Source organism: Petromyzon marinus, unplaced genomic scaffold (genome assembly GCF_048934315.1).
Source record: "Petromyzon marinus isolate PM22_M1 ecotype Great Lakes invasive population unplaced genomic scaffold, UKy_Petmar_22M1.pri1.0 PM_G_Scaffold_45, whole genome shotgun sequence".
Lineage (NCBI taxonomy): Eukaryota > Metazoa > Chordata > Hyperoartia > Petromyzontiformes > Petromyzontidae > Petromyzon > Petromyzon marinus.
In genome coordinates this window covers 963,549-989,043 of record NW_027422997.1, presented here as the reverse complement: position 1 = coordinate 989,043, position 25,495 = coordinate 963,549, and the positions used below count along the sequence as shown (strand labels likewise).

At 49.5% G+C, this 25,495-nt stretch overlaps 1 protein-coding gene and 1 pseudogene across 3 annotated transcripts; both read right to left on the bottom strand.

Moving 5' to 3' along the window:
- Positions 1-1,924: 1,924 nt before the first annotated feature.
- LOC142917319 (uncharacterized) lies at positions 1,925-17,831 on the bottom strand. Of its 3 annotated transcripts, none has more exons than XM_076061955.1 (8): positions 17,685-17,831; positions 17,212-17,410; positions 16,534-16,712; positions 13,021-13,397; positions 12,650-12,815; positions 11,469-11,828; positions 3,043-3,299; positions 1,925-2,872 (listed from the first exon to the last, which is right to left on the bottom strand). In XM_076061955.1, exons 1-7 carry the CDS (start codon positions 17,776-17,778, stop codon positions 3,046-3,048), a joined length of 1,629 nt encoding a protein of 542 aa, XP_075918070.1. In that variant the 5' UTR covers positions 17,779-17,831; the 3' UTR covers positions 1,925-2,872; positions 3,043-3,045. The 3 variants fall into 3 exon arrangements, with proteins under 3 accessions (XP_075918070.1, XP_075918069.1, XP_075918071.1); XM_076061954.1 differs by having other exon boundaries at positions 3,054-3,299; XM_076061956.1 differs by lacking the exon at positions 3,043-3,299.
- A 3,467-nt stretch (positions 17,832-21,298) lies between these two features.
- LOC142917301 (uncharacterized) lies at positions 21,299-22,349 on the bottom strand (annotated as a pseudogene).
- Between the last annotated feature and the right edge of the window lie 3,146 nt (positions 22,350-25,495).

The following is a 25,495-nucleotide window of genomic DNA, read 5'->3' as shown; positions in this document are numbered from 1 at the left end:
ACTCCGTCCCATCGTCTCCACCATTGGCTCACCCACCTACGAACTGGCCCGATATCTGAGACCTTCAGCCATTCACTGGTAAGACCACCTCTTCTGTACTTAACTCAGCTCACCTGGTATCGTCAATGAAAGACATCTCACTGTTCCCAGGTGACTTACTCGTCAGTTTCGATGTAGTTTCTTTGTTCACCAAAGTTCCTGTGCCCGATACCCATTGCAATCATTGAGGATTTGGTCCAACGAGGATTGAATGCCGATGTACCGGTCCTGGCGAGACACTGCCTCACCAATACTCACCCGGAATGGAACATTCGACAAACAAGTTGAAGGCACCCCTATGGGTTCTCCCTTATTACCGGTTGTGGCCAATGTTTTCATGGAAAATTTTTGAGACGGACGCCATCCAGGCATCCGTCCTTGTGGAAGAGCTATGTGGATGACACGTTTGTCATCTGGCCACATGGCCGACCGGCTCAAAATAAAATTCCTCAACCACATCAATTCCATAAACCCAGCCATCAAATTCACCACGGAGGTAGAAACGGATGGCATGCTACCTTTCTTGTATGTCTCAATCAAAGAGAGACCAGATGGCTCAATGAGCCATTCTGTCTACAGGAGAGTAACCCAGACTGACGGCTACCTAAAACCTGAATCCCAGCACCATCCATCCCGGAAGAATTTCCTCGTCAAAACGCTACACCACAGAGCTCAGTGCATCTCCGGCCACGAACGCCTGACCAGTGAACTCAAAACACGTACACCAAGCCCTCAAGGCGAATGGATTGTCTGACTACACAATCCGCAAAGTAGTGGTACCCCAAACTTTCGCAGTTCTTAAAAATTCTTTTCACACCATCAATATGTAAACTCCCCCCCCCCCCCCGCGCCAACCGGCATGTGCACCCGCATGTACACCATTCATCATGCTAAGTCGGCCAATCAAATGCTATTTTTTTACGCTAATTCCTTTGTCAAGGCACCTTGTTTCCTCGCACACAGCTTAAAGGTCGCGGTCTGAGCGTGGCTGTGTTTCACTCCAGCTCTGTCCTCGAGACAGCCCGGTCCCTTCAACTGATGAAGGCCGCTTGTGTTGTGGCCGAAACGTCGTGATTTTTGTTGTTTTATTTTTTTAACCTACGTGACTTTACCGAATAGAACCAAAGAGTACGTGAGGAAGGAGCCATCTGAGGATCCAATAAAAACCATCACCCTGCCATACATAGCAGGGGTAACCAAAAGTATTTCCAAAATCATGAACAAACACAAGATCCAGGTACGATTTAACACAGTACATAAAATTCGCGATCTGATCCCATCTGTGAAAGACAAGATTCCTGACATGCAATATCCCGGCGTCTACAAACTAAGCTGTGTCTGCAGTTACATTGGGGAAACTAAGCGACGTGTCTCGGACCGTGTTCGTGAGCAGAAGGCAGATTTGGTAACACGGTAGGACCAACGCTTCTACCGTGGCTGATGATTATTTTAATACTACGGCTGGCTCACACTAAGTTGATTTCTCTAAGACGATGGCCATCAACAAAGATTCGTTCATGAAGCCATCCATATACACAGCAGACACAATTTCAACCTGTGTATAGTGTAGAGTATGGTGTAGTGTATAGTGTAGTGTATAGTGTAGTGTATAGTGTAGTGTATAGTAGTGTATAGTGTAGTGTGTAGTGTACAGTGTATTGTATAGTGTAGAGTATAGTGTAGTGTATAGTGTAATGTATAGTGTAGTGTATAGTGTAGTGTATAGTATAGTGTAGTATATATAGTGTAGTGTATAGTGTAATGCATAGTGTAGTGTGTAGTGTAGTACACTAGCACATCACACTGGTGGGTTAGCGAGCCAAGCAACAACATTTGCACTCTGGATACCGTGACATTTCGCCAGCAATCACAACAACCAGCTTCATCGGGCAAAAGCCACATTTGTGCATTTATTCATTCACACAATCTAACCCGGACGATATCGGCTCGCCGAAAACCAACAGCGTCAAACTACGAAAGTACCGCGGCATCGCGGGAGCGGCCGATGAAACTGGCCGGGCTCGGGGAGAAATAAAAAAACCGGGACGCTGACGTGGCGCAGGAAGGCTCACGGCGTTGTACGCGCCATCGTGACGCCGCCTGTCGCCCCGGTAAAACAATAATATAAACACGCGGAACTCCCTCACGGTGCCGGACGTCGTGACGGACCGTGCCGATGTCGCCGCTCGTTGACCCCCGGCCACGCGAGGGCGAATTTAAATTCTCCCCCCACCCCACCGCACCCCCCTATCCCTGGCTCCCTGGCACGACGCCCAGTCGCCTCCCGTCCAGCAGCACAACGCCGGGGGAAAGCGCTGGGAGGTGAGAGACCGTCGCGAAGACTAAAATAAAATAACAAAAACACTGCGTCCGGTTAACGGAGAGCTGTTTCGTAAAACAAAATTCCCACCCCCACCCCACCCAAAAAAAAAAGTGAAAAGCCAAACTCGGGGCACCGATTGTAACCGGCACGAGGCAAATATCCCCCAATGCTGAAAAACATCGCTCAGTTGGGATCAAACAACAACAACAAATCGTCTTGGTTCTTTCGGGGGGGGGGGGGGGTTCACCCGCTCGCGAAGCGACAAGCCCGGGCGTTTCCGCCGGCAACCACGTCAAGGTGGAGCGCGGCAAGGCGGAGCGCGGCAAGGTGGAGCACTCCAAGGTGGAGCACGGCAAGGCGGAGCACGGCAAGGTGGAGCACGGCAAGGTGGAGCACTCCAAGGTGGAGCACGGCAAGGTGGCGCACTCTCGCTCCTCCCCCCCCCCCACCCCGAGCCGCTTCTCAAAAATCTTCCTCCCTCGCCTCGTCGTCATCTTCGTCTGTGAAAACCTGCGGGGGTCGGAATAAATTAGAGAGACGGTGACCGACCCCACCCACCCCCCCCCCCCCTGGGGTGGCCAGAAGCGGATCACTCACTCAGCCTAAGCAGGAGCATCGGTGATGTGGGCGGACACTCGCTCACCGCTCGCTCGCTCACCGCTCACCGCTCGCTCGCTCACCGCTCACTCACCACCCAGTTCAACCGGCGTGCAACAGACGGCGGTGGTGGCAACTACATCTGTAGAACGTGAAGAACCAGTGGCATTTACATCTGTAGAACGTGAAGAACCAGTGGCATCTACATCTGCAGAGCGTGAAGAACCAGTGGCATCTACATCTGTAGAACGTGAAGAACCAGTGGCATCTACATCTCCAGAAGGTGAAGAACCAGTGGCATCTACATCTCCAAAAGGTGAAGAACCAGTGGCATCTACATCTGCAAAACGAGAAGAACCAGTGACATTAATATCAACAGAATACGAAAAAACAGTGACATGTACATCTGTATCACGTAAAGAACCAGTGGCATCTACATCTGCTGAACGTGAAGAACCAGTGGCATCTACATCTGCAGAGCGTGAAGAACCAGTGGCATCTACATCTGCAGAGCGTGAAGAACCAGTGGCATCTACATCTGCAGAACGTGAAGAGAACGTCAATAACCAGTGGCATCTCCATCTGCAGAACGTGAAGAACCAGTGGCATCTACATCTGCAGAACGTGAAGAACCAGTGGCATCTACATCTGCAGAGCGTGAAGAACCAGTGGGATCTACATCTGCAGAACGTGAAGAACCAGTGGCATCTACATCTGCAGAACGTGAAGAACCATTGGCATCTACATCTGCAGAGCGTGAAGAACCAGTGTCATCTACATCTGCAGAACGTGAAGAATCAGCGGCATCTACATCTGCAGAGCGTGAAGAACCAGCGGCATCTACATCTGTAGAACGTGAAGAACCAGTGGCATCTACATCTGCAGAGCGTGAAGAACCAGTGGCATCTACATCTGCAGAACGTGAAGAACCAGTGGCATCTACATCTGCAGAGCGTGAAGAACCAGTGGCATCTACATCTGCAGAAGATAATGAGCTTTGGGTCTCCATGTGAGTCTATGGGTCTCTGTGTGAGTAGTCTATGGGTCTCGGTGTGATGAGTCTATAGGTCTCTGTGTGAGTCTATGGGTCTCTGTGTGAGTAGTCTATGGGTGGCTGTGTGATGAGTCTATGGGTCTCTGTGTGAGTCTATGGGTCTCTCTGTGAGTAGTCTATGGGTCTCTGTGTGAGTAGTCTATGGGTGTCTGTGTGAGTAGTCTATGGGTGTCTGTGTGATGAGTCTATGGGTCTCTGTGTGAGTCTATGGGTCTCTGTGTGAGTAGTCTATGGGTCTCTGTGTGAGTCTATGGGTGTCTGTGTGAGTAGTCTATGGGTCTCTGTGTGAGTAGTCTATGGGTGTCTGTGTGGTGAGTCTATGGGTCTCTGTGTGAGTAGTCTATGGGTCTCTATGTGAGTAGTCTATGGGTCTCGGTGTGATGAGTCTATGGGTCTCTGTGTGAGTCTATGGCTCTCTGTGTGAGTAGTCTATGGGTGTCTGTGTGATGAGTCTATGGGTCTCTGTGTGAGTAGTCTATGGGTCTCTGTGTGATGAGTCTATGGGTCTCTGTGTGAGTAGTCTATGGGTCTCTGTGTGAGTAGTCTATGGGTGTCTGTGTGAGTAGTCTATGGGTGTCTGTGTGAGTAGTCTATGGGTCTCTGTGTAAGTAGTCTATGGGTCTCTGTGTGAGTAGTCTATGGGTGTCTGTGTGAGTAGTCTATGGGTGTCTGTGTGAGTAGTCTATGGGTCTCTGTGTAAGTAGTCTATGGGTCTCTGTGTGATGAGTCTATGGGTCTCTGTGTGAGTAGTCTATGGGTCTCTGTGTGATGAGTCTATGGGTCTCTGTGTGAGTAGTCTATGGGTGTCTGTGTGATGAGTCTATGGGTCTCTGTGTGAGTAGTCTATGGGTGTCTGTGTGATGAGTCTATGGGTCTCTGTGTGAGTAGTCTATGGGTCTCTGAGTGAGTAGTCTATGGTGTCTGTGTGATGAGTCCATGGGTCTCTGTGTGAGTAGTCTATGGGTGTCTGTGTGAGTAGTCTATGGGTCTCAGTGTGAGTCTATGGGTCTCTGTGTGATGAGTCTATGGGTGTCTGTGTGAGTCTATGGGTCTCTGTGTGAGTAGACTATGGGTCTCTGTGTGAGTCTATGGGTCTCTGTGTGAGTCTATGGGTCTCTGTGTGATGAGTCTATGGGTCTCTGTGTGAGTAGTCTATGGGTGTCTGTGTGATGAGTCTATGGGTCTCTGTGTGAGTAGTCTATGGGTGTCTGTGTGAGTAGTCTATGGGTGTCTGTGTGAGTAGTCTATGGGTCTCAGTGTGAGTCTATGGGTCTCTGTGTGAGTAGTCTATGGGTGTCTGTGTGATGAGTCTATGGGTCTCTGTGTGAGTAGTCTATGGGTGACTGTGTGAGTAGTCTATGGGTGTCTGTGTGAGTAGTCTATGGGTCTCAGTGTGAGTCTATGGGTCTCTGTGTGATGAGTCTATGGGTCTCTGTGTGAGTACTCTATGGGTGTCTGTGAGATGAGTCTATGCGTCTCTGTGTGAGTAATCTATGGGTCTCTGTGTGAGTAGTCTATGAGTGTCTGTGTGAGTAGTCTATGGGTCTCTGTGTAAGTAGTCTATGGGTCTCTTTGTGAGTAGTCTATGGGTGTCTGTGTGAGTAGTCTATGGGTCTCTGTGTAAATATTTTATGGGTGTCTGTGTGAGTAGTCCATGGGTCTCTGTGTGAGTAGTCTATGGGTCTCTGTGTGATGAGTCTATGGGTCTCTGTGTGAGTATTCTATGGGTCTCTGTGTGAGTAGTCTATGGGTCTCTGTGTGAGTCTATGGGTCTCTGAGTGAGTAGTCTATGGGTGTCTGTGTGAGTAGTCTATGGGTCTCTGTGTGAGTCTATGGGTCTCTGTGTGAGTAGTCTATGGGTCTCTGTGTGAGTAGTCTATGGGTCTCTGTGTGAGTAGTCTATGGGTGTCTGTGTGAGTAGTCTATGGGTCTCTGTGTGATGAGTCTATGGGTCTCTGTGTGAGTAGTCTATGGGTCTCTGTGCGAGTAGTCTATGGGTCTCTGTGTGAGTAGTCTATGGGTGTCTGTGTGAGTAGTCTATGGGTGTCTGTGTGAGTAGTCTATGGGTCTCTGTGTAAGTAGTCTATGGGTCTCTGTGTGAGTAGTCTATGGGTGTCTGTGTGAGTAGTCTATGGGTGTCTGTGTGAGTAGTCTATGGGTCTCTGTGTGAGTAGTCTATGGGTGTCTGTGTGAGTAGTCTATGGGTCTCTGTGTGATGAGTCTATGGGTCTCTGTGTGAGTAGTCTATGGGTCTCTGTGTGAGTAGTCTATGGGTCTCTGTGTGAGTAGTCTATGGGTGTCTGTGTGAGTAGTCTATGGGTGTCTGTGTGAGTAGTCTATGGGTCTCTGTGTGAGTAGTCTATGGGTGTCTGTGTGAGTAGTCTATGGGTGTCTGTGTGAGTAGTCTATGGGTCTCTGTGTAAGTAGTATATGGGTCTCTGTGTGATGAGTCTATGGGTCTCTGTGTGAGTAGTCTATGGGTGTCTGTGTGATGAGTCTATGGGTCTCTGTGTGAGTAGTCTATGGGTGTCTGTGTGATGAGTCTATGGGTCTCTGTGTGAGTAGTCTATGGGTCTCTGAGTGAGTAGTCTATGGTGTCTGTGTGATGAGTCCATGGGTCTCTGTGTGAGTAGTATATGGGTGTCTGTGTGAGTCTATGGGTCTCTGTGTGAGTAGACTATGGGTCTCTGTGTGAGTCTATGGGTCTCTGTGTGAGTCTATGGGTCTCTGTGTGATGAGTCTATGGGTCTCTGTGTGAGTAGTCTATGGGTGTCTGTGTGATGAGTCTATGGGTCTCTGTGTGAGTAGTCTATGGGTGTCTGTGTGAGTAGACTATGGGTGTCTGTGTGAGCAGTCTATGGGTGTCTGTGTGAGTAGTCTATGGGTGTGTGTGTGAGTAGTCTATGGGTCTCTGTGTAAATATTCTATGGGTGTCTGTGTGAGTAGTCCATGGGTCTCTGTGTGAGTAGTCTATGGGTCTCTGTGTGATGAGTCTATGGGTCTCTGTGTGAGTATTCTATGGGTCTCTGTGTGAGTAGTCTATGGGTCTCTGTGTGAGTCTATGGGTCTGTGAGTGAGTAGTCTATGGGTGTCTGTGTGAGTAGTCTATGGGTGTCTGTGTGAGTAGTCTATGGGTCTCTGTGTGAGTCTATGGGTCTCTGTGTGAGTAGTCTATGGGTCTCTGTGTGAGTAGTCTATGGGTGTCTCTGTGAGTAGTCTATGGGTTTCTGTGTGAGTAGTCTATGGGTCTCTGTGTGAGTAGTCTATGGGTGTCTGTGTGAGTAGTCTATGGGTCTCTGTGTAAGTAGTCTATGGGTCTCTGTGTGAGTAGTCTATGGGTGTCTGTGTGAGTAGTCTATGGGTGTCTGTGTGAGTAGTCTATGGGTCTCTGTGTGAGTAGTCTATGGGTCTCTGTGTGATGAGTCTATGGGTCTCTGTGTGAGTATTCTATGGGTCTCTGTGTGAGTAGTCTATGGGTCTCTGTGTGAGTCTATGGGTCTCTGAGTGAGTAGTCTATGGGTGTCTGTGTGAGTAGTCTATGGGTCTCTGTGTGAGTCTATGGGTCTCTGTGTGAGTAGTCTATGGGTCTCTGTGTGAGTAGTCTATGGGTCTCTGTGTGAGTAGTCTATGGGTGTCTATGTGAGTAGTCTATGGGTCTCTGTGTGATGAGTCTATGGGTCTCTGTGTGAGTAGTCTATGGGTCTCTGTGTGAGTAGTCTATGGGTCTCTGTGTGAGTAGTCTATGGGTGTCTGTGTGAGTAGTCTATGGGTGTCTGTGTGAGTAGTCTATGGGTCTCTGTGTAAGTAGTATATGGGTCTCTGTGTGAGTAGTCTATGGGTGTCTGTGTGAGTAGTCTATGGGTGTCTGTGTGAGTAGTCTATGGGTCTCTGTGTGAGTAGTCTATGGGTGTCTGTGTGAGTCGTCTATGGGTCTCTGTGTGAGTAGTCTATGGGTGTCTGTGTGAGTAGTCTATGGGTCTCTGTGTAAGTAGTCTATGGGTCTCTGTGTGAGTAGTCTATGGGTGTCTGTGTGAGTAGTCTATGGGTGTCTGTGTGAGTAGTCTATGGGTCTCTGTGTAAGTAGTCTATGGGTCTCTGTGTGATGAGTCTATGGGTCTCTGTGTGAGTAGTCTATGGGTCTCTGTGTGATGAGTCTATGGGTCTCTGTGTGAGTAGTCTATGGGTGTCTGTGTGATGAGTCTATGGGTCTCTGTGTGAGTAGTCTATGGATGTCTGTGTGATGAGTCTATGGGTCTCTGTGTGAGTAGTCTATGGGTCTCTGAGTGAGTAGTCTATGGTGTCTGTGTGATGAGTCCATGGGTCTCTGTGTGAGTAGTCTATGGGTGTCTGTGTGAGTCTATGGGTCTCTGTGTGAGTAGACTATGGGTCTCTGTGTGAGTCTATGGGTCTCTGTGTGAGTCTATGGGTCTCTGTGTGATGAGTCTATGGGTCTCTGTGTGAGTAGTCTATGGGTGTCTGTGTGATGAGTCTATGGGTCTCTGTGTGAGTAGTCTATGGGTGTCTGTGTGAGTAGTCTATGGGTGTCTGTGTGAGTAGTCTATGGGTCTCAGTGTGAGTCTATGGGTCTCTGTGTGAGTAGTCTATGGGTGTCTGTGTGATGAGTCTATGGGTCTCTGTGTGAGTAGTCTATGGGTGACTGTTTGCGTAGTCTATGGGTGTCTGTGTGAGTAGTCTATGGGTCTCAGTGTGAGTCTATGGGTCTCTGTGTGATGAGTCTATGGGTCTCTGTGTGAGTAGTCTATGGGTGTCTGTGTGATGAGTCTATGCGTCTCTGTGTGAGTAATCTATGGGTCTCTGTGTGAGTAGTCTATGAGTGTCTGTGTGAGTAGTCTATGGGTCTCTGTGTAAGTAGTCTATGGGTCTCTTTGTGAGTAGTCTATGGGTGTCTGTGTGAGTAGTCTATGGGTGTCTGTGTGAGTAGTCTATGGGTCTCTGTGTAAATATTCTATGGGTGTCTGTGTGAGTAGTCCATGGGTCTCTGTGTGAGTAGTCTATGGGTCTCTGTGTGATGAGTCTATGGGTCTCTGTGTGAGTATTCTATGGGTCTCTGTGTGAGTAGTCTATGGGTCTCTGTGTGAGTCTATGGGTCTCTGAGTGAGTAGTCTATGGGTGTCTGTGTGAGTAGTCTATGGGTCTCTGTGTGAGTCTATGGGTCTCTGTGTGAGTAGTCTATGGGTCTCTTTGTGAGTAGTCTATGGGTCTCTGTGTGAGTAGTCTATGGGTGTCTGTGTGAGTAGTCTATGGGTCTCTGTGTGATGAGTCTATGGGTCTCTGTGTGAGTAGTCTATGGGTCTCTGTGTGAGTAGTCTATGGGTCTCTGTGTGAGTAGTCTATGGGTGTCTGTGTGAGTAGTCTATGGGTGTCTGTGTGAGTAGTCTATGGGTCTCTGTGTAAGTAGTCTATGGGTGTCTGTGTGAGTAGTCTATGGGTGTCTGTGTGAGTAGTCTATGGGTGTCTGTGTGAGTAGTCTATGGGTCTCTGTGTGAGTAGTCTATGGGTGTCTGTGTGAGTAGGCTATGGGTCTCTGTGTGATGAGTCTATGGGTCTCTGTGTGAGTAGTCTATGGGTCTCTGTGTGAGTAGTCTATGGGTCTCTGTGTGAGTAGTCTATGGGTGTCTGTGTGAGTAGTCTATGGGTGTCTGTGTGAGTAGTCTATGGGTCTCTGTGTAAGTAGTCTATGGGTCTCTGTGTGAGTAGTCTATGGGTGTCTGTGTGAGTAGTCTATGGGTGTCTGTGTGAGTAGTCTATGGGTCTCTGTGTAAGTAGTCTATGGGTCTCTGTGTGATGAGTCTATGGGTCTCTGTGTGAGTAGTCTATGGGTCTCTGTGTGATGAGTCTATGGGTCTCTGTGTGAGTAGTCTATGGGTGTCTGTGTGATGAGTCTATGGGTCTCTGTGTGAGTAGTCTATGGGTGTCTGTGTGATGAGTCTATGGGTCTCTGTGTGAGTAGTCTATGGGTCTCTGAGTGAGTAGTCTATGGTGTCTGTGTGATGAGTCCATGGGTCTCTGTGTGAGTAGTCTATGGGTGTCTGTGTGAGTCTATGGGTCTCTGTGTGAGTAGACTATGGGTCTCTGTGTGAGTCTATGGGTCTCTGTGTGAGTCTATGGGTCTCTGTGTGATGAGTCTATGGGTCTCTGTGTGAGTAGTCTATGGGTGTCTGTGTGATGAGTCTATGGGTCTCTGTGTGAGTAGTCTATGGGTGTCTGTGTGAGTAGTCTATGGGTGTCTGTGTGAGTAGTCTATGGGTCTCAGTGTGAGTCTATGGGTCTCTGTGTGAGTAGTCTATGGGTGTCTGTGTGATGAGTCTATGGGTCTCTGTGTGAGTAGTCTATGGGTGACTGTGTGAGTAGTCTATGGGTGTCTGTGTGAGTAGTCTATGGGTCTCAGTGTGAGTCTATGGGTCTCTGTGTGATGAGTCTATGGGTCTCTGTGTGAGTAGTCTATGGGTGTCTGTGTGATGAGTCTATGTGTCTCTGTGTGAGTAATCTATGGGTCTCTGTGTGAGTAGTCTATGAGTGTCTGTGTGAGTAGTCTATGGGTCTCTGTGTAAGTAGTCTATGGGTCTCTTTGTGAGTAGTCTATGGGTGTCTGTGTGAGTAGTCTATGGGTGTCTGTGTGAGTAGTCTATGGGTCTCTGTGTAAATATTCTATGGGTGTCTGTGTGAGTAGTCCATGGGTCTCTGTGTGAGTAGTCTATGGGTCTCTGTGTGATGAGTCTATGGGTCTCTGTGTGAGTATTCTATGGGTCTCTGTGTGAGTAGTCTATGGGTCTCTGTGTGAGTCTATGGGTCTCTGTGTGAGTAGTCTATGGGTCTCTGTGTGAGTAGTCTATGGGTGTCTGTGTGAGTAGTCTATGGGTCTCTGTGTGAGTAGTCTATGGGTGTCTGTGTGAGTAGTCTATGGGTGTCTGTGTGAGTCTATGGGTCTCTGTGTGAGTAGTCTATGGGTGTCTGTGTGAGTAGTCTATGGGTGTCTGTGTGAGTAGTCTATGGGTCTCTGTGTGAGTAGTCTATGGGTGTCTGTGTGAGTAGTCTATGGATCTCTGTGTGAGTAGTCTATGGGTGTCTGTGTGAGTAGTCTATGGGTGTCTGTGTGAGTAGTCTATGGGTGTCTGTGTGAGTAGTCTATGGGTTTCTGTGTGAGTAGTCTATGGGTCTCTGTGTGAGTAGTCTATGGGTGTCTGTGTGAGTAGTCTATGGGTCTCTGTGTGATGAGTCTATGGGTCTCTGTGTGAGTAGTCTATGGGTCTCTGTGTGAGTAGTCTATGGGTCTCTGTATGAGTAGTCTATGAGTCTCTGTGTGAGTCTATGGGTCTCTGTGTGAGTAGTCTATGGGTCTCTGTGTGAGTAGTCTATGGGTCTCTGCGTGAGTAGTCTATGGGTCTCTGCATGATGAGTCTATGGGTCTCTGCGTGGGGCAGTGTCAATCCTCACCGATGACAGAGAGGTTGACCCTCCCCTCGAAGTTGTCGTGGGGGAAGGTGGCCACGTGGCAGAGGAAGAGGCCCCCGTCGCCAGCCCGCACGTCCAGCAGCTCCAGCGAGACGTCGCCGGGAGGCCCCCCAACGCGGAACCGCAGTCGGCCCGCGAGGGACGAGTTGGAGTACGCCGTGCCGTGCAGCGGGCTGAGTGCGGCCAAATTGGCCCCCGCCCAGACGTTGCCACTGGAGGCCTTCAGCCAGTTGGCCTGCACCACCACCACGGCCGCACCCCACAGGACGCAGCGCAGCAGCGCCACCTTCTGGCCGACCACCGCCGTGACCTGGCCGTCCGTGTCGACACCCACACGAGGGGCTGGGTGGGAAGACAACACAGAGACCCATAGACTACTCATAGAGACCCATAGACTACTCATAGAGACCCATAGACTACTCATAGAGACCCATAAACTACTCACACAGACACCCATAGACTACTCACAGAGACCCATAGACTACTCATAGAGACCCATAGACTACTCACGCAGAGTCCCATAGACGACTCAGAGACCCACAAGACTACTCACGCAGAGATCCATAGAGTACTCATAGAGACCCATAGACTATCTTCTTTGGTAATTTCGATATAGTCACGTAGAATGAGAATAAAATAATAAATTGATAAAATAACACAATAATATTCTTACGACGTATCGGCCACAACACAAGCGGCCATCATCAGGTGAAGGGACGAGACTGTCTGGAGGACAGCGCTGGTCTGAGCGTGGCTGTGTTCGCTCCAGCGCTGTCCTCGTGTTCGCTCCAGCGCTGTCCTCCAGACAGTCTCGTCCCTTCACCTGATGAAGGCCGCTTGTGTTGTGGCCGAAACGTCGTGAGAATATTATTGTGTTATTTTATTTTATCAATTTATTTTATTCTCATTCTACGTGGTGACTTTACCGAAAGAACCAAAGATGAATCCTTGCAGTCACGAAAGCTTTAAATCGAAATCCGTAGACTACTCATAGAAACTCATAGACTACTCACGCAGAGTTCCATAGACCACTCAGAGACCCACAAGACTACTCACACAGAGACCCATAGAACACTCATAGAGATCCACAAGACTACTCACACAGAGACCCACTTCACACGCACAAAAATACCTCTCACTCATTCACCCAGCCACCCACTCACCCACGGTGCTGTGTGGTGGAGGGACGGAGACACACGACAGTGGAGACCACTCCCCTGCCTTCCACCGTGGCAAGTCGGCTACCATTCTCACGCGGACGCAGTACTCATCCTCGCGTCCCGGCAGAAGCATCATTCGGTGTTGGTACCGGCATCCGATGAAGCGCTCCTGGCAGTAAGCATCATCATCATCAGTAGTAGCAGCAGTAGTAGTAGCAGCAACAGCATCATCATCAGTAGTAGTAGCATCATCAGTAGTAGTGTCATTGGTAGTATCATCATCATCAGTAGCAGCATCGCCACCCACCCACTCAACCACGCACATCTCCCGCCACAACCTCCCGACCCCCGTCACAACTCCCGCAATCTCTCACCGTGAGTTGAACGCCGCCTCTTGTCGAAATGTCAACCTGATGGTGGAACTTCACGTCGTGCGACACCAGCGCCCTCCACCCCCGCCCGATGGAGACCAACAACGACAGCTTCCGCACCTCCGGCTCTCCGTCGACCACCGCCTCCAACTCCCCAGCCACCCCAGGACCACCGTCATCACGGCGGTCATCGTCACCGCCGTCACGGTCATCGTCATCGCCGTCGTCGTTGTCGCTGTAGCCATCATCGTCGTTGTCTTCATCGTCACCCACAACACCGCACTCCTCATCCTCATCCTCACCACCATCGCCCTCCTCCTCCTCCTCCCCCCGCGTCAGTTTGTCGAGCCTCAGGGTGAACGACGGAGCGCTGAGCACAGCTGAGACACGGGAGAGGGGGGGTCATGGCGAGGGATGTTTGTGTGATCTCTCCCTGTCCTACAGAGTGAGTGAGTGGAGTTTGTGTGATCTCCCCCTGTCCTACAGAGTGTGTGAGTGGAGTTTGTGTGATCTCCCCCTGTCCTACAGAGTGTGTGAGTGGAGTTTGTGTGATCTCCCCCTGTTCTACAGAGTGAGTGGAGTTTGTGTGATCTCCCCCTGTCCTACAGAGTGTGTGAGTGGAGTTTGTGTGATCTCCCCCTGTCCTACAGAGTGTGTGGAGTTTGTGTGATCTCCCCCTGTTCTACAGAGTGTGTGAGTGGAGTTTGTGTGATCTCCCCCTGTCCTACAGAGTGTGTGGAGTTTGTGTGATCTCCCCCTGTCCTACAGAGCGAGTGGAGTTTTTGTGATCTCCCCCTGTCCTACAGAGTGAGTGGAGTTTGTGTGATCTCCCCCTGTCCTACAGAGTGAGTGGAGTTTGTGTGATCTCCCCCTGTTCTACAGTGTGAGTGGAGTTTGTGTGATCTCCCCCTGTTCTACAGAGTGAGCGAATGGAGTTTGTGTGATCTCTCCCTGCCCTACAGAGTGTGTGGAGTTTGTGTGATCTCCCCCTGTCCTACAGAGCGAGTGGAGTTTGTGTGATCTCCTCCTGTCCTACAGAGTGAGCGGAGTTTGTGTGATCTCCCCTGTCCTACAGAGTGAGTGGAGTTTGTATGATCTCCCCCTGTTCTACAGAGTGAGTGGAGTTTGTATGATCTCCCCCTGTTCTACAGAGTGAGTGAGTGGAGTTTGTGTGATCTCCCCCTGTCCTACAGAGTGAGTGAGTGGAGTTTGTGTGATCTCCCCCTGTTCTACAGAGTGTGTGAGTGGAGTTTGTGTGATCTCTCCCTTTCTTACAGAGTGAGTGAGTGGACTTTGTATGATCTCCCCCTGTCCTACAGAGTGAGTGGAGTTTGTGTGATCTCCCCTTGTACTACAGAGTGAGTGGAGTTTGTATGATCACCCCCTGTTCTACAGAGTAAGTGGAGTTTGTGTGATCTCCCCCTGTTCTACAGAGTGTGTGAGTGGAGTTTGTGTGATCTTCCCCTGTCCTACAGAGTGAGTGAGTGGAGTTTGTATGATCACCCCCTGTCCTACAGAGTGAGTGAATAGACTTCGTGTGATCTCCCCCTGTTTTATAGAGTGAGTGGAGTTTGTGTGATCTCCCCCTGTCCTACAGAGTGAGTGGAGTTTATGTGATCTCCCCCTGTCCTACAGAGTGAGTGAGTGGAGTTTGTGTGATCTCTCCCTGTTCTACAGTGTGTGAGTGGAGTTTGTGTGATCTCCCCCTGTCCTACAGAGTGTGTGGAGTTTGTGTGATCTCCCCCTGTTCTACAGTGTGAGTGGAGTTTGTGTGATCTCCCCCTGTCCTACAGAGTGTGTGGAGTTTGTGTGATCTCCCTCTGTCCTACAGAGTGAGTGGAGTTTGTGCGATCTCCCCCTGTTCTACAGAGTGTGTGAGTGGAGTTTGTGTGATCTCCCCCTGTCCTACAGAGTGTGTGAGTGGAGTTTGTGTGATCTCCCCCTGTCCTACAGAGCGAGTGGAGTTTGTGTGATCTCCCCCTGTCCTACAGAGTGAGTGGAGTTTGTGTGATCTCCCCCTGTCCTACAGAGTGAGTGAGTGGAGTTTGTGTGATCTCCCCCTGTCCTACAGAGTGAGTGTGTGGAGTTTGTGTGATCTCCCCCTGTTCTACAGAGTGAGTGGAGTTTGTGTGATCTCCCCCTGTCCTACAGAGTGAGTGGAGTTTGTGTGATCTCCCCCTGTCCTACAGAGTGAGTGAGTGGAGTTTGTGTGATCTCCCCCTGTCCTACAGAGTGAGTGTGTGGAGTTTGTGTGATCTCCCCCTGTCCTACAGAGTGTGTGAGTGGAGTTTGTGTGATCTCCCCCTGTCCAACAGAGTGAGTGAGTGGAGTTTGTGTGATCTTCCCCTGTCCTACAGAGTGAGTGGAGTTTGTATGATCTCCCCCTGTTCTACAGAGTGAGTGGAGTTTGTGTGATCTCCCCCTGTCCTACAGAGTGAGTGGAGTTTGTGTGATCTCCCCCTGTTCTATAGAGTGAGTTAGTGGAGTTCGTGTGATCTCCCCCTGTCCTACAGAGTGAGTGAGTGGAGTTTGTGTGATCTCCCCCTGTCCTACAGAGTGAGTGGAGTTTGTGTGATCTCCCCCTGTCCTACAGAGTGAGTGGAGTTTGTGTGATCTCCCCCTGTCCTACAGAGTGAGTGAGTGGAGTTTGTGTGATCTCTCCCTGTCCTACAGAGTGAGTGAGTGGAGTTTGTGTGATCTCCCCTGTCCTACAGAGTGAGTGGAGTTTGTGTGATCTCCCCCTGTCCTACAGAGTGAGTGGAGTTTGTGTGATCTCCCCCTCTCCTACAGAGTGAGTGGAGTTTGTGTGATCTCTCCCTGTCCTACAGTGAGTGAATGAGTGAGTGGAGTTTGTATGATCTCCCCCTGTCCTACAGAGTGAGTGAGTGGAGTTTGTGTGATCTCCCCCTGTGCTACAGAGTGAGTGAGTGGAGTTTGTGTGATCTCCCCCTGTCCTACAGAGTGAGTGGAGTTTGTGTGATCTCCCCCTGTCCTACAGAGTGAGTGAGTGGAGTTTGTGTGATCTCCCCCTGTGCTACAGAGTGAGTGAGTGGAGTTTGTGTGATCTCCCCCTGTCCTACAGAGTGAGTGAGTGGAGTTTGTGTGATCTCCCCCTGTGCTACAGAGTGAGTGAGTGGAGTTTGTGTGATCCCCCCCTGTCCTACAGAGTGAGTGAGTGGAGTTTGTGTGATCTCCCCTTGTGAGCCGAAGACACACACACAGGCAGAAAGAGTCACAGACATACACAGCGACACACACAGACAAAGATGACAAAGATCCTCCGTGTAGCCTGAAAAAGACCGTTGGGGCAAGTGCTGTTAGTGAGCACCAGACAGACACGGACAAAGGGAGACACAGAGAGAGAGACACAGAGAGACACACACACACAGAGACACAGAGAGAGAGACACAGAGAGACACACACACAGAGACACAGAGAGAGACACACACACAGAGACACAGAGAGAGACACACACACACAGAGACACAGGCATATGTACAATCTCGTGCCACTCACTTTCCATCAAGGGCAGGACCACAACCGCGACCCAGGGTGAGGATCGTGACGGCGAGGATGAGAAGGAGAATCTCACACGGAGGAGGTAGCGGTCACCGGGATCGTCCAGCGCCGAGGAGACGTCGCACCGTGTCTCCGTTGTTGCAGCGCAGACGGTCTGCCAGCGGGCTCGTCTGAAGCTGCGCAGACAGAGACACAGGGAGGAGTGGTGAGGGTGGTGAGGAGCCAGTGGGTGAGAGAGACGTGTGTGTGTGTGAGTGAGTGGGTTGGTGGATGAGTGGGTTGGTGAGTGAGTGGGTGAGTGGGTTGGTGAGTGGGTGAATGGGTTGGTGAGTGAGTGGGTGAATGGGTGAGTGGGTGATTGAGTGGGTGAGTGAGTGGGTTGGTGAGTGAGTGGGTTGGTGAGTGGGTTGGTGAGTGAGTGGGTGGGTGAGTGGGTTGGTGAGTGAGTGGGTGAGTGGGTAAGTTGGTTGGTGAGTGAGTGGGTGAGTGGGTTGGTGAGTGAGTGGGTGAGTGAGTGGGTTGGTGAGTGAGTGGCTGAGTGAGTGAGTTGGTGAGTGAGTGAGTGGGTTGGTGAGTGGGTTGGTGAGTGAGTGGGTGAGTGGGTAAGTGAGTGGGTTAGTGAGTGGGTGAGTGAGTGGGTTGGTGAGTGAGTGGCTGAGTGAGTGAGCATCTCACAGTTTGCTCTGAACTCTGTATGTAACATTCAGGTACGTTGAGTTGGTCGTGGTCGTGGTGGTCGAGTTGATAGTTAAAGGATCAACAAGTGGGGGTCTATCCCCTCCATCCCCACTGGGAGCCGCTTCAACGGGGTCCCAGCAAAGGGTCGCCAGGAGGTCTCGAGACTCCAAACGAACATTCAGTGGGAACAGCGGAGCTGGGCAGATGGGGAAAAAACACTCAAGAGTGCGCTAACCACTGCACCACCACTCCTCACACACACACACAGTGCGCTATCCACTGCACCACCACTCCCCACACACACACAGTGCGCTAACCACTGCACCACCACTCCACACTCACACAGTGCGCTAACCACTGCACCACCACTCCCCACTCACACTCACACAGTGCGCTAACCACTGCACCACCACTCCCCCCACAATCACAACCTGGCACCCGATTTATCGACCATCTCGGGCTCTGCTCACCGTGGCTGCTGCACGTGACGAGGTGGTGGAGGAGGAGGAGAGGCAGGATGAAGGGGAAGAGTAGGCCAAGTTTGTAGAGTTTCGACATCGCCATTAACCCCACACGCAGCCACGCGCCCGCCTCACCCAAGTCACGTGCTGAGGAAATCGATTCAAGGTTAAATTAAAAAATCGGATCGATTCCTATGGGGATAACAAATGCGAATCGATAGTGGTCAAAAATGTAGCCGATGGCATCGATCCCTATTGGGACTGCATTGGAATTGACGTTGGTCGTGAGTGTAAAATGGAATCGAATACATTTTCGATAACATGGGAATTGATTATGGCGATTTGTTCTAATAACATAGGAATCGATCTAGCTAGTGATTTAAAGCGCATAGAATCGAATCCCATTGGGATACCTACCATGAGAATCGATTGTGTTAGAAAAGGAGAGCGTTTAGAATCGATTCCTATTGAGATAGCATTGTAGTCTATGAATCAGAATCAGAAAGGGTTTTATTCGCCATGAAAGTTCACACCAATACGGAATTTACTTTGGCAGGATGGTGCATACATTCAACATATAGGAATCTAAAATCTTAAATAAGTTTTAAACAAGTCTTACTATAATAAGGGTTAAAAGTCTAACTAACACCAAGGGGCTGAAGTATATAAAATTGAATAAATATCGAATATAAAATAGCTTTAAGATATAATTTAAAAATAAAAAATACAAATAGGTTAACATAGTTAATATCGGCAAGGTGTCATTATGTAGATAAAATGTTAAAATCAGTGTAAGCCCTTGGCCTTGTTTAACAGGCCAGCAGCAGATGGGAAGAAACTGTTTTTATGGCGTGAGGTTTTGGTCCTGATGGACCGAAGCCTTCTGCCGGAGGGGAGTAGCTGAAACAGAGAGTGTCCAGGGTGGGAGGAATCGGCCATAATCTTCCTCGCTCGCCTCATGGTCCTTGTCGTGTGCAGGTCCTCGAGGGTTGGTAGATTGCAGGCAATCACCTTCTCAGCAGTCTGCTCTTGTCCTTGGCAGTGGCAGCAGCGTACCAGACGGTTATGGAGGAGGTGAGGATGGATTCAATGATCGCTGTATAGAATTGCACCATCATTGTCTTTGGCAGGTTGAATTTCTGTGCAGTCTGCTTAACAGCGGATGTCAAACAAGCCACTGTGTCACTCACAACGCACATTGCATGTTGGTGTCACGGTCAAAATTGTGGCAATTCCAGTAACACTATCCAGAAACTCCACAAGGGAGATGACACGTCAATGATCGCCCCCTACCGACAGACTCATGCCACGTGCAGGCCGGTGCAGGGCCACCTTGTGCCACACAGGGGCAGCTGCCACTAGGGGGCGCCCTTCGATTGTTTGAGATGAGATTCGATACGAAACACCGAGTTGCTGAGGCAATTAGGCAAGCGACTTATGAGTGCAAATATGTTGTTTATAACGTAGTGAATGCTTGGGAGCTTAATTGTCTCTCGCTCCTGCTCACAGATTTACCCAGCCCACAGCTCCACAGATACCAGCCGCTCCTCCTGGGCAGGTGAGGTTACGTACGGTGCGAAATAAGTTCCAGATACACACAGAGACTCACACAGAGACCAATAGATTATCACGGTTGGCTAGGTATGGTGCGAAAAAAGTTATGTACACACACACAGAGACCCATGGATTAACACGGTTGGCTACGTACGGTGCGAAAGTTACAGATAAACAAGTTTGAGTCGTGGGCCGTGGAAGTTGACCGGGCGCGTGTTGCTACTGTCGTTGAATACGGTTGGATAGACGCTGATAGAGAGACACACACAGACAAGACAGGCGGACAGACACAGACAAGAACACAGAGACGACAGAGAGACACAGGCAGAAAGAAACACAGAGGCAAACAGATGACACAGACGGACAGAGACAGAGAGATGTTGAATCGAACACACTGAACTTGCTCCATTGAAAGAGATTCCTCGATCTTCGCAATGCCCGGAAGTCATTCTTATTTTTATTGATTTAATTGCGTGTGGTGTGTACGTGCAGGCAATGTGGGATATCGATGTACACAGATATGAACAAGATCAGCAGACAAGACGTCTTTAATTTAATCGGTCTCTCCGCAAAACAAAGGAATGTTGAACACGAAATATAAATCCCACGGCCTTCGTGCGAGTCCATAATTACTGCAGCATTGCTTCAGTGCAAGCCAACTGTGGACCGGTTTTGGTGGGCAATGTCTCAACAGCAGTGGGGCTTGCTTCAAGCCATGGTTGTGAACATCCAGACGTTAATCAGCAAGGAGCACTTCTAGTCCGAGCTCGACAAAATGTACGGCAACACGTAAGACAAAATTATAATTCGTGTTGTAGAGAATGTATCTCCTCTACGTGTAACTTTAAGGTGGTATGCCTTGTAACTGATGAATGATCCGAGTGTGCTTCCTATGTCAAAGACAATGAGTTGCTCCAGATGCTTCCTGAAACACAAAAATAGCCTTTGACCTGTATCACAAGAACAACGGGTCTCACCTGAGTTATCTATACAGGTTACTTCCAAACACACACACACTTTGTCCTAACATCACTTATTCAATGTTTGACCCTTATAAAAAATAAAGTGATGCATGTACACACAATATCAGACAAGTGTTCATTCTAAATTATTGACAGGAATTTTAACAAAATTTAATTACTGCAGTGAAATATACTGCATCAGATAACATCTGATTAAGAAACTATTTTTAAAAAAATATGCAGCGTCTGCTTAACAGTGGATGTAAAACATACTATTGTAGTGTCATTCAAAACGAGTAGGCCATTGCATGCTGGCGAATTCTAAACATTAGCGACAAATTACAAGACTGAGATGAAACATCAATCATCGCCCCCTACTGACAGCCTCTTGTTCACATAATCTTTGGTTCTTTCAGTAAAGTCACATAGGTAGAAAAAATAATAGATCACGACGTTTCGATCGTAACACAAGCGGTCGTCCTCAGGCGGAAAAAATAATAAATGCAGGCCGGTGCAGGGCCACTACCCTGTGCCACACAGGGGCAGCTGCTACTTGGGGATGCTCTTCGAGTGTTTCAGACGAGATCCGAAACTCCGAGTTGCCGAGGCAATTAAGCAAGCACCGAATGAATGCAATTATTATGACAACATAGTGAATGCTTGGGGGATTCTTGGCTCTCGCTCCTGGTCAGAGATCTCCCCAACCCACGGGCCCACAAAGACTGGCCGCTCGCTCTTACTCTGCAGGTTGAACCTAGGAATTGAGTGTTCAACTTCACATTCTTTTCATTAAAGGCCTGTGACAAAGGTGCATCTATTGTAGCGACCGTCTCAAGCTTACACATCTACCGGGTCTCCATTTGACTTTGTATTGTCTAGGAGCAAGTCCACCCACACCTCCACTTCCATGAATTGCTGGGAGTTGCCTCGCTCTGCCTCAGTCAGAATTCACCTCTGGCTTCACGTTGCCTCCATCAATGTGAAGGTCCGACTTTGGAGTTGAATCATCTTCACATTTCACCATCACCTCTTCCCTCTTCACCATCACCTCTTCATATTTCACCTTGATACCTTTAAAAGTGTCCAAGCTGGGATTTTCTTCCGGTTCGTGTTTCATGAGGGATGGGCTTATTGTGGCACTTTGACTTTCACAAGCTGATTTCAGACTCCACTCCTTGCAGATCTTCTGATGCTTCTGTGTTCTCTGGTGTACTTGAAGATTTTATGAATGTGCAAACGCCTTCCTGCAGAGTGGACCTCAAGGGTTTCTCTCCTGTGTGTATTCTCTGGTGTGTTACAAGAGATGACTGTGCAAACGCCTTCCCACACACACTGCACTTGAAGGGTTTCTCTCCCGTGTGTGTTCTCTGGTGGACTTTAACATGTGGTGACTGTGAAAACGCCTTCCCGCACAGAGTGCACTTGAAGGGTTTCTCTCCCGTGTGTGTTCTCTCGTGTGCTTGAAGATGTGATGACTGTGCAAACATCATCCCGCACAAAAAGCACCTGAAGGGTTTCTCTCCCGTGTGTTCTCTTGTGTTTTTTAAGAACAGATGACAGTGAAAATGCCTTCCCACACACAGTGCACTTGAATGGTTTCTCTCCTGTGTGTGTTCTCTGATGTTTTTAAAGAACAGTTGACTGTGAAAATGCCTTCCCACACACAGTGCACCTGAAGGGTTTCTCTCCCGTGTGTGTACTCTGGTGTCTTTGCAGACTTAATGAATGTGCAAACGCCTTCCCACACACAGTGCACCTGAAGGGTTTCTCTCCCGTGTGTTCTCTGGTGTCTTTGCAGACTTAATGAATGTGCAAACGCCTTCCCACACACACTGCACTTGAAGGGTTTCTCTCCCGTGTGTGTTCTCTGGTGCTCTTTAAGATGTGGGGACTGTGCAAACGCCATCCCACACACACTGCACTTGAAGGGTTTCTCTCCCGTGTGTGTTCTCTGGTGCTTTTTAACAACAGATGACTGTGAAAATGCCTTCCCACACACACTGCACTTGAAGGGTTTCTCTCCTGTGTGTGTTCTCTGGTGTTTTTTAAGAGTAGATAAATCTGAAAATGCCTTCCCACACACACTGCACTTGAAGGATTTCTCTCCCGTGTGTGTTCTCTGGTGTATTACGAGATGATATGACTGTGTAAACGCCATCCCGCACATCGTGCACCTGAAGGGTGCACGAACATTACCATTTTCCCTGCTTCTTGAGTTTGTGCTCAATACTTTACCGTGTACAGGGCCATGGCGGTGTGGGGGCCGACGTCCACCCCACCGCCCTCGCTAGGCAGGTGGGGCGCGACGTCCGCCCCTTCCGCCGCCTCCTCCACCGCGTCGGTCGGCTCCCGCCGGGCCCCCGCCGACCGAGCGATCGGGTCCCCCGCGCTAGCGCCCTCTCCGAGGGACAGACTCGTGCTGCTGGCTCACGGCCGCACGGAGTAAACCCACGCACCCCCGCGCGCACCGCGGCTATCGCTAGCGCAGCGGACAGCGGCACGCTAGCGCCTGCACCGGCGAGCGATTACCTCCACGAGCATCCGCGCGCACCGCAGCCGCCGTTAACACGGGGCCCGAACGGTCTCGCACCTGCGGGCGATTATCTCAACGCGCGTCCGTGCACGCCGCGCGCCCACTACGGCTGACGCTGACGCAGCACGCGGCGGCCCACTCGCGTCCACGCCGACGGGCGATGATCTCAACGCGCGAGCTCCGGCCGCGGCTCCGCCCTCGCTCTCGCCGCGCATCCGCCCACGGAGCCGCTCCGCACGGGGATCACACGCGCACCACACCGATGCTCTCTGCTAAATTTTATTCGTGGCGCAAACCCCGCACCGCCCGGAGGGAATATTCTACGAGCGGAGCCTAGGCCTACCGCTACCCAAGTCCACAAATGCTCGCACGCCCCATCACGTACCTCGCGGCCATGCTCACGGCGTCGCGCGGACGCCGTGAGAGTCGGTAGGGACGAAGACGAAAGGGAACTTTGCCTATCGCCGCCTCGTAGCGGCGCTCGCCGGCGTCGCATGGATGCCGCGGGCGGCTCGAGAAGGCGGGGAGCGTTGCGTGCGACTCGTCGCCGCCGACCCGGCGAACCTTCGCGCACCCAAACAATTTGAAGCCAACTCAGGGGCGCCGCAATGTGACTTGCTCTGCGAGGGTCGGCCATTCTCCTGGCACCGGGAAACCGCGGGACTTTCATCCCAGAGACCCTTCGGATGAAAACCCGTCGTGACGGGCAATCCCCCGCCAGGACGCTACATGTGCGCGCTGCAGGTGCGTGCTCGGTGTGGGGGGCCACGGGGGAGTCGAGGCGCCGGCAGAGTTGCTCCGAGACCGTGGCACCACAACGGATCGGGAATTGTGTTGAAATCCGGCTCACGCAAAAGCACAAAAGGGGCGACCCAACGGGACCCGAAATCAAATCGATTCGCCGAGTCGACAAATGTGCACATCGCCCCGGGGATGGCAACTGACAGTCGAGTACGGAAAATCGTGATGTGAACAGATTCTGTTTATGTGCGACACAACTTCACGCCACATGGTCCCACGGGGAAAGACGGTGGCGTAAGTAAATACAAAAACGAACCAGTAAACCATTGGTGATTGAATTTAGATTTAAAGCTTTCGTGACTGCAGGGATTCATATTCTTGGTTCTTTCGGTAAAGTCACGTATAAGGAAAACAATAAAATAATAAAAATATAAAACAATAAAATTCTCACAACGTTTCGACTGCAACACAAGCAATCATCATCAGGTGTGAAAACCACAGCAAGAAAATTTGAAAAAAAATTGGTAATTGATCAAAGCTTTGAAGGTGATGATGCAGGAAAATTATATTATGATGCTGTGGGAAAAGGTAATAAGTTACTCTAAAGTGCCTGGCCATGGAAACATTGGTAATGATTAGGAAAACGTCTTAAATATGTTGACGTGTAAATCAGCAAATCAAATTAAATCCACAGAGGAGGGAAAGAAGGATCCCAAATATGCGACACTCAGAACCAAAAGTGGCAGAGACTCGGCCGAGGGAGTGGAGAGAGAGGAAGAGACTTTTCAGGACTTTATTTCCACTAAAAAATTTACAAAAAAACATTACAGGAAAAAAACACCTAAATTGAAAATCAATAAAACATCAAACTCTTAACAGCGGTATGTGCATGACATACAAATGGCACCGGGATAGAAGCTGTGGAAACGAGGCGGTGCACGGACATCTCCGTGTGCAGCAAAGTTGTTCAAGGGTTTTTCAATTTTATAAAGAATCAAAAGTTTTGACATCAGAATGCGATGTGAACAATATATATTTTTCTCCCGTACAAAACGAAATGTCAAACACCTGAATTCGTTTTTTCTTCAAGGATTCTGTTGTCGTAGTTACGTATGCAGTCTGCAAGTTTTTTTAATGTGGGCACGTGCAAATATTGTCTGGGTACATGAAAATATTTATTTGAAAATGTGTCCTAGACACTATATTTGTAAGTTAATAAAAGTAGAATTGAAACATTAGCACAATGTAGATTTGTATATTGTAGGGTAGAAATATATTTATCATAGCGATGATCTAATATTGGTTTAATACAATTTATATTTTTACTTAGAATACTTTAGCCATGCAAAAGACTAAATATAATGCTTGTGTTTTAAAAGAAAATAATATATTTACCAGGATTAAAGTTGTGCGAAATATGTTATAAAATCTGAGGCTTGGAGAATTGCATGCTGGGAATTAAATTGAGAAAGAAAGGGGTTAATGTATGGCTTGCAGAGCAGGCACACGTTACAGAGATTATTGACAAAACAGAATGCGATGTGAACAATATATATTTTTCTCCGCTACATTTTCAAAACGAAATGGCGTCGACATGTCAAACACCTGAATTAGTTTTTTCTTCAAGGATTCTGTTGTCGGTTTTCATTAAAGTGTAATGACAGGGTAACACCTGCTGACATCACAGGGTGACACCTGCTGACATCACAGGGTGACACCTGCTGACATCACAGGGTGACACCTGCTGACATCACAGGGTGACACCTGCTGACATGACAGGGTGACACCTGCTGACATCACAGGGTGACACCTGCTGACATCACAGGGTGACACCTGCTGACATGACAGGGTGACACCTGCTGACATCACAGGGTGACACCTGCTGACATGACAGGGTGACACCTGCTGACATGACAGGGTGACACCTGCTGGCCTGGGAAGGGCTCCATGGGTATGGCCACAGAGGTAACAACCAATCAGGGAAGGAGGCGCATCTGGGGCAAAGGCAACAGGTGGGGCTAGCCGAGTTA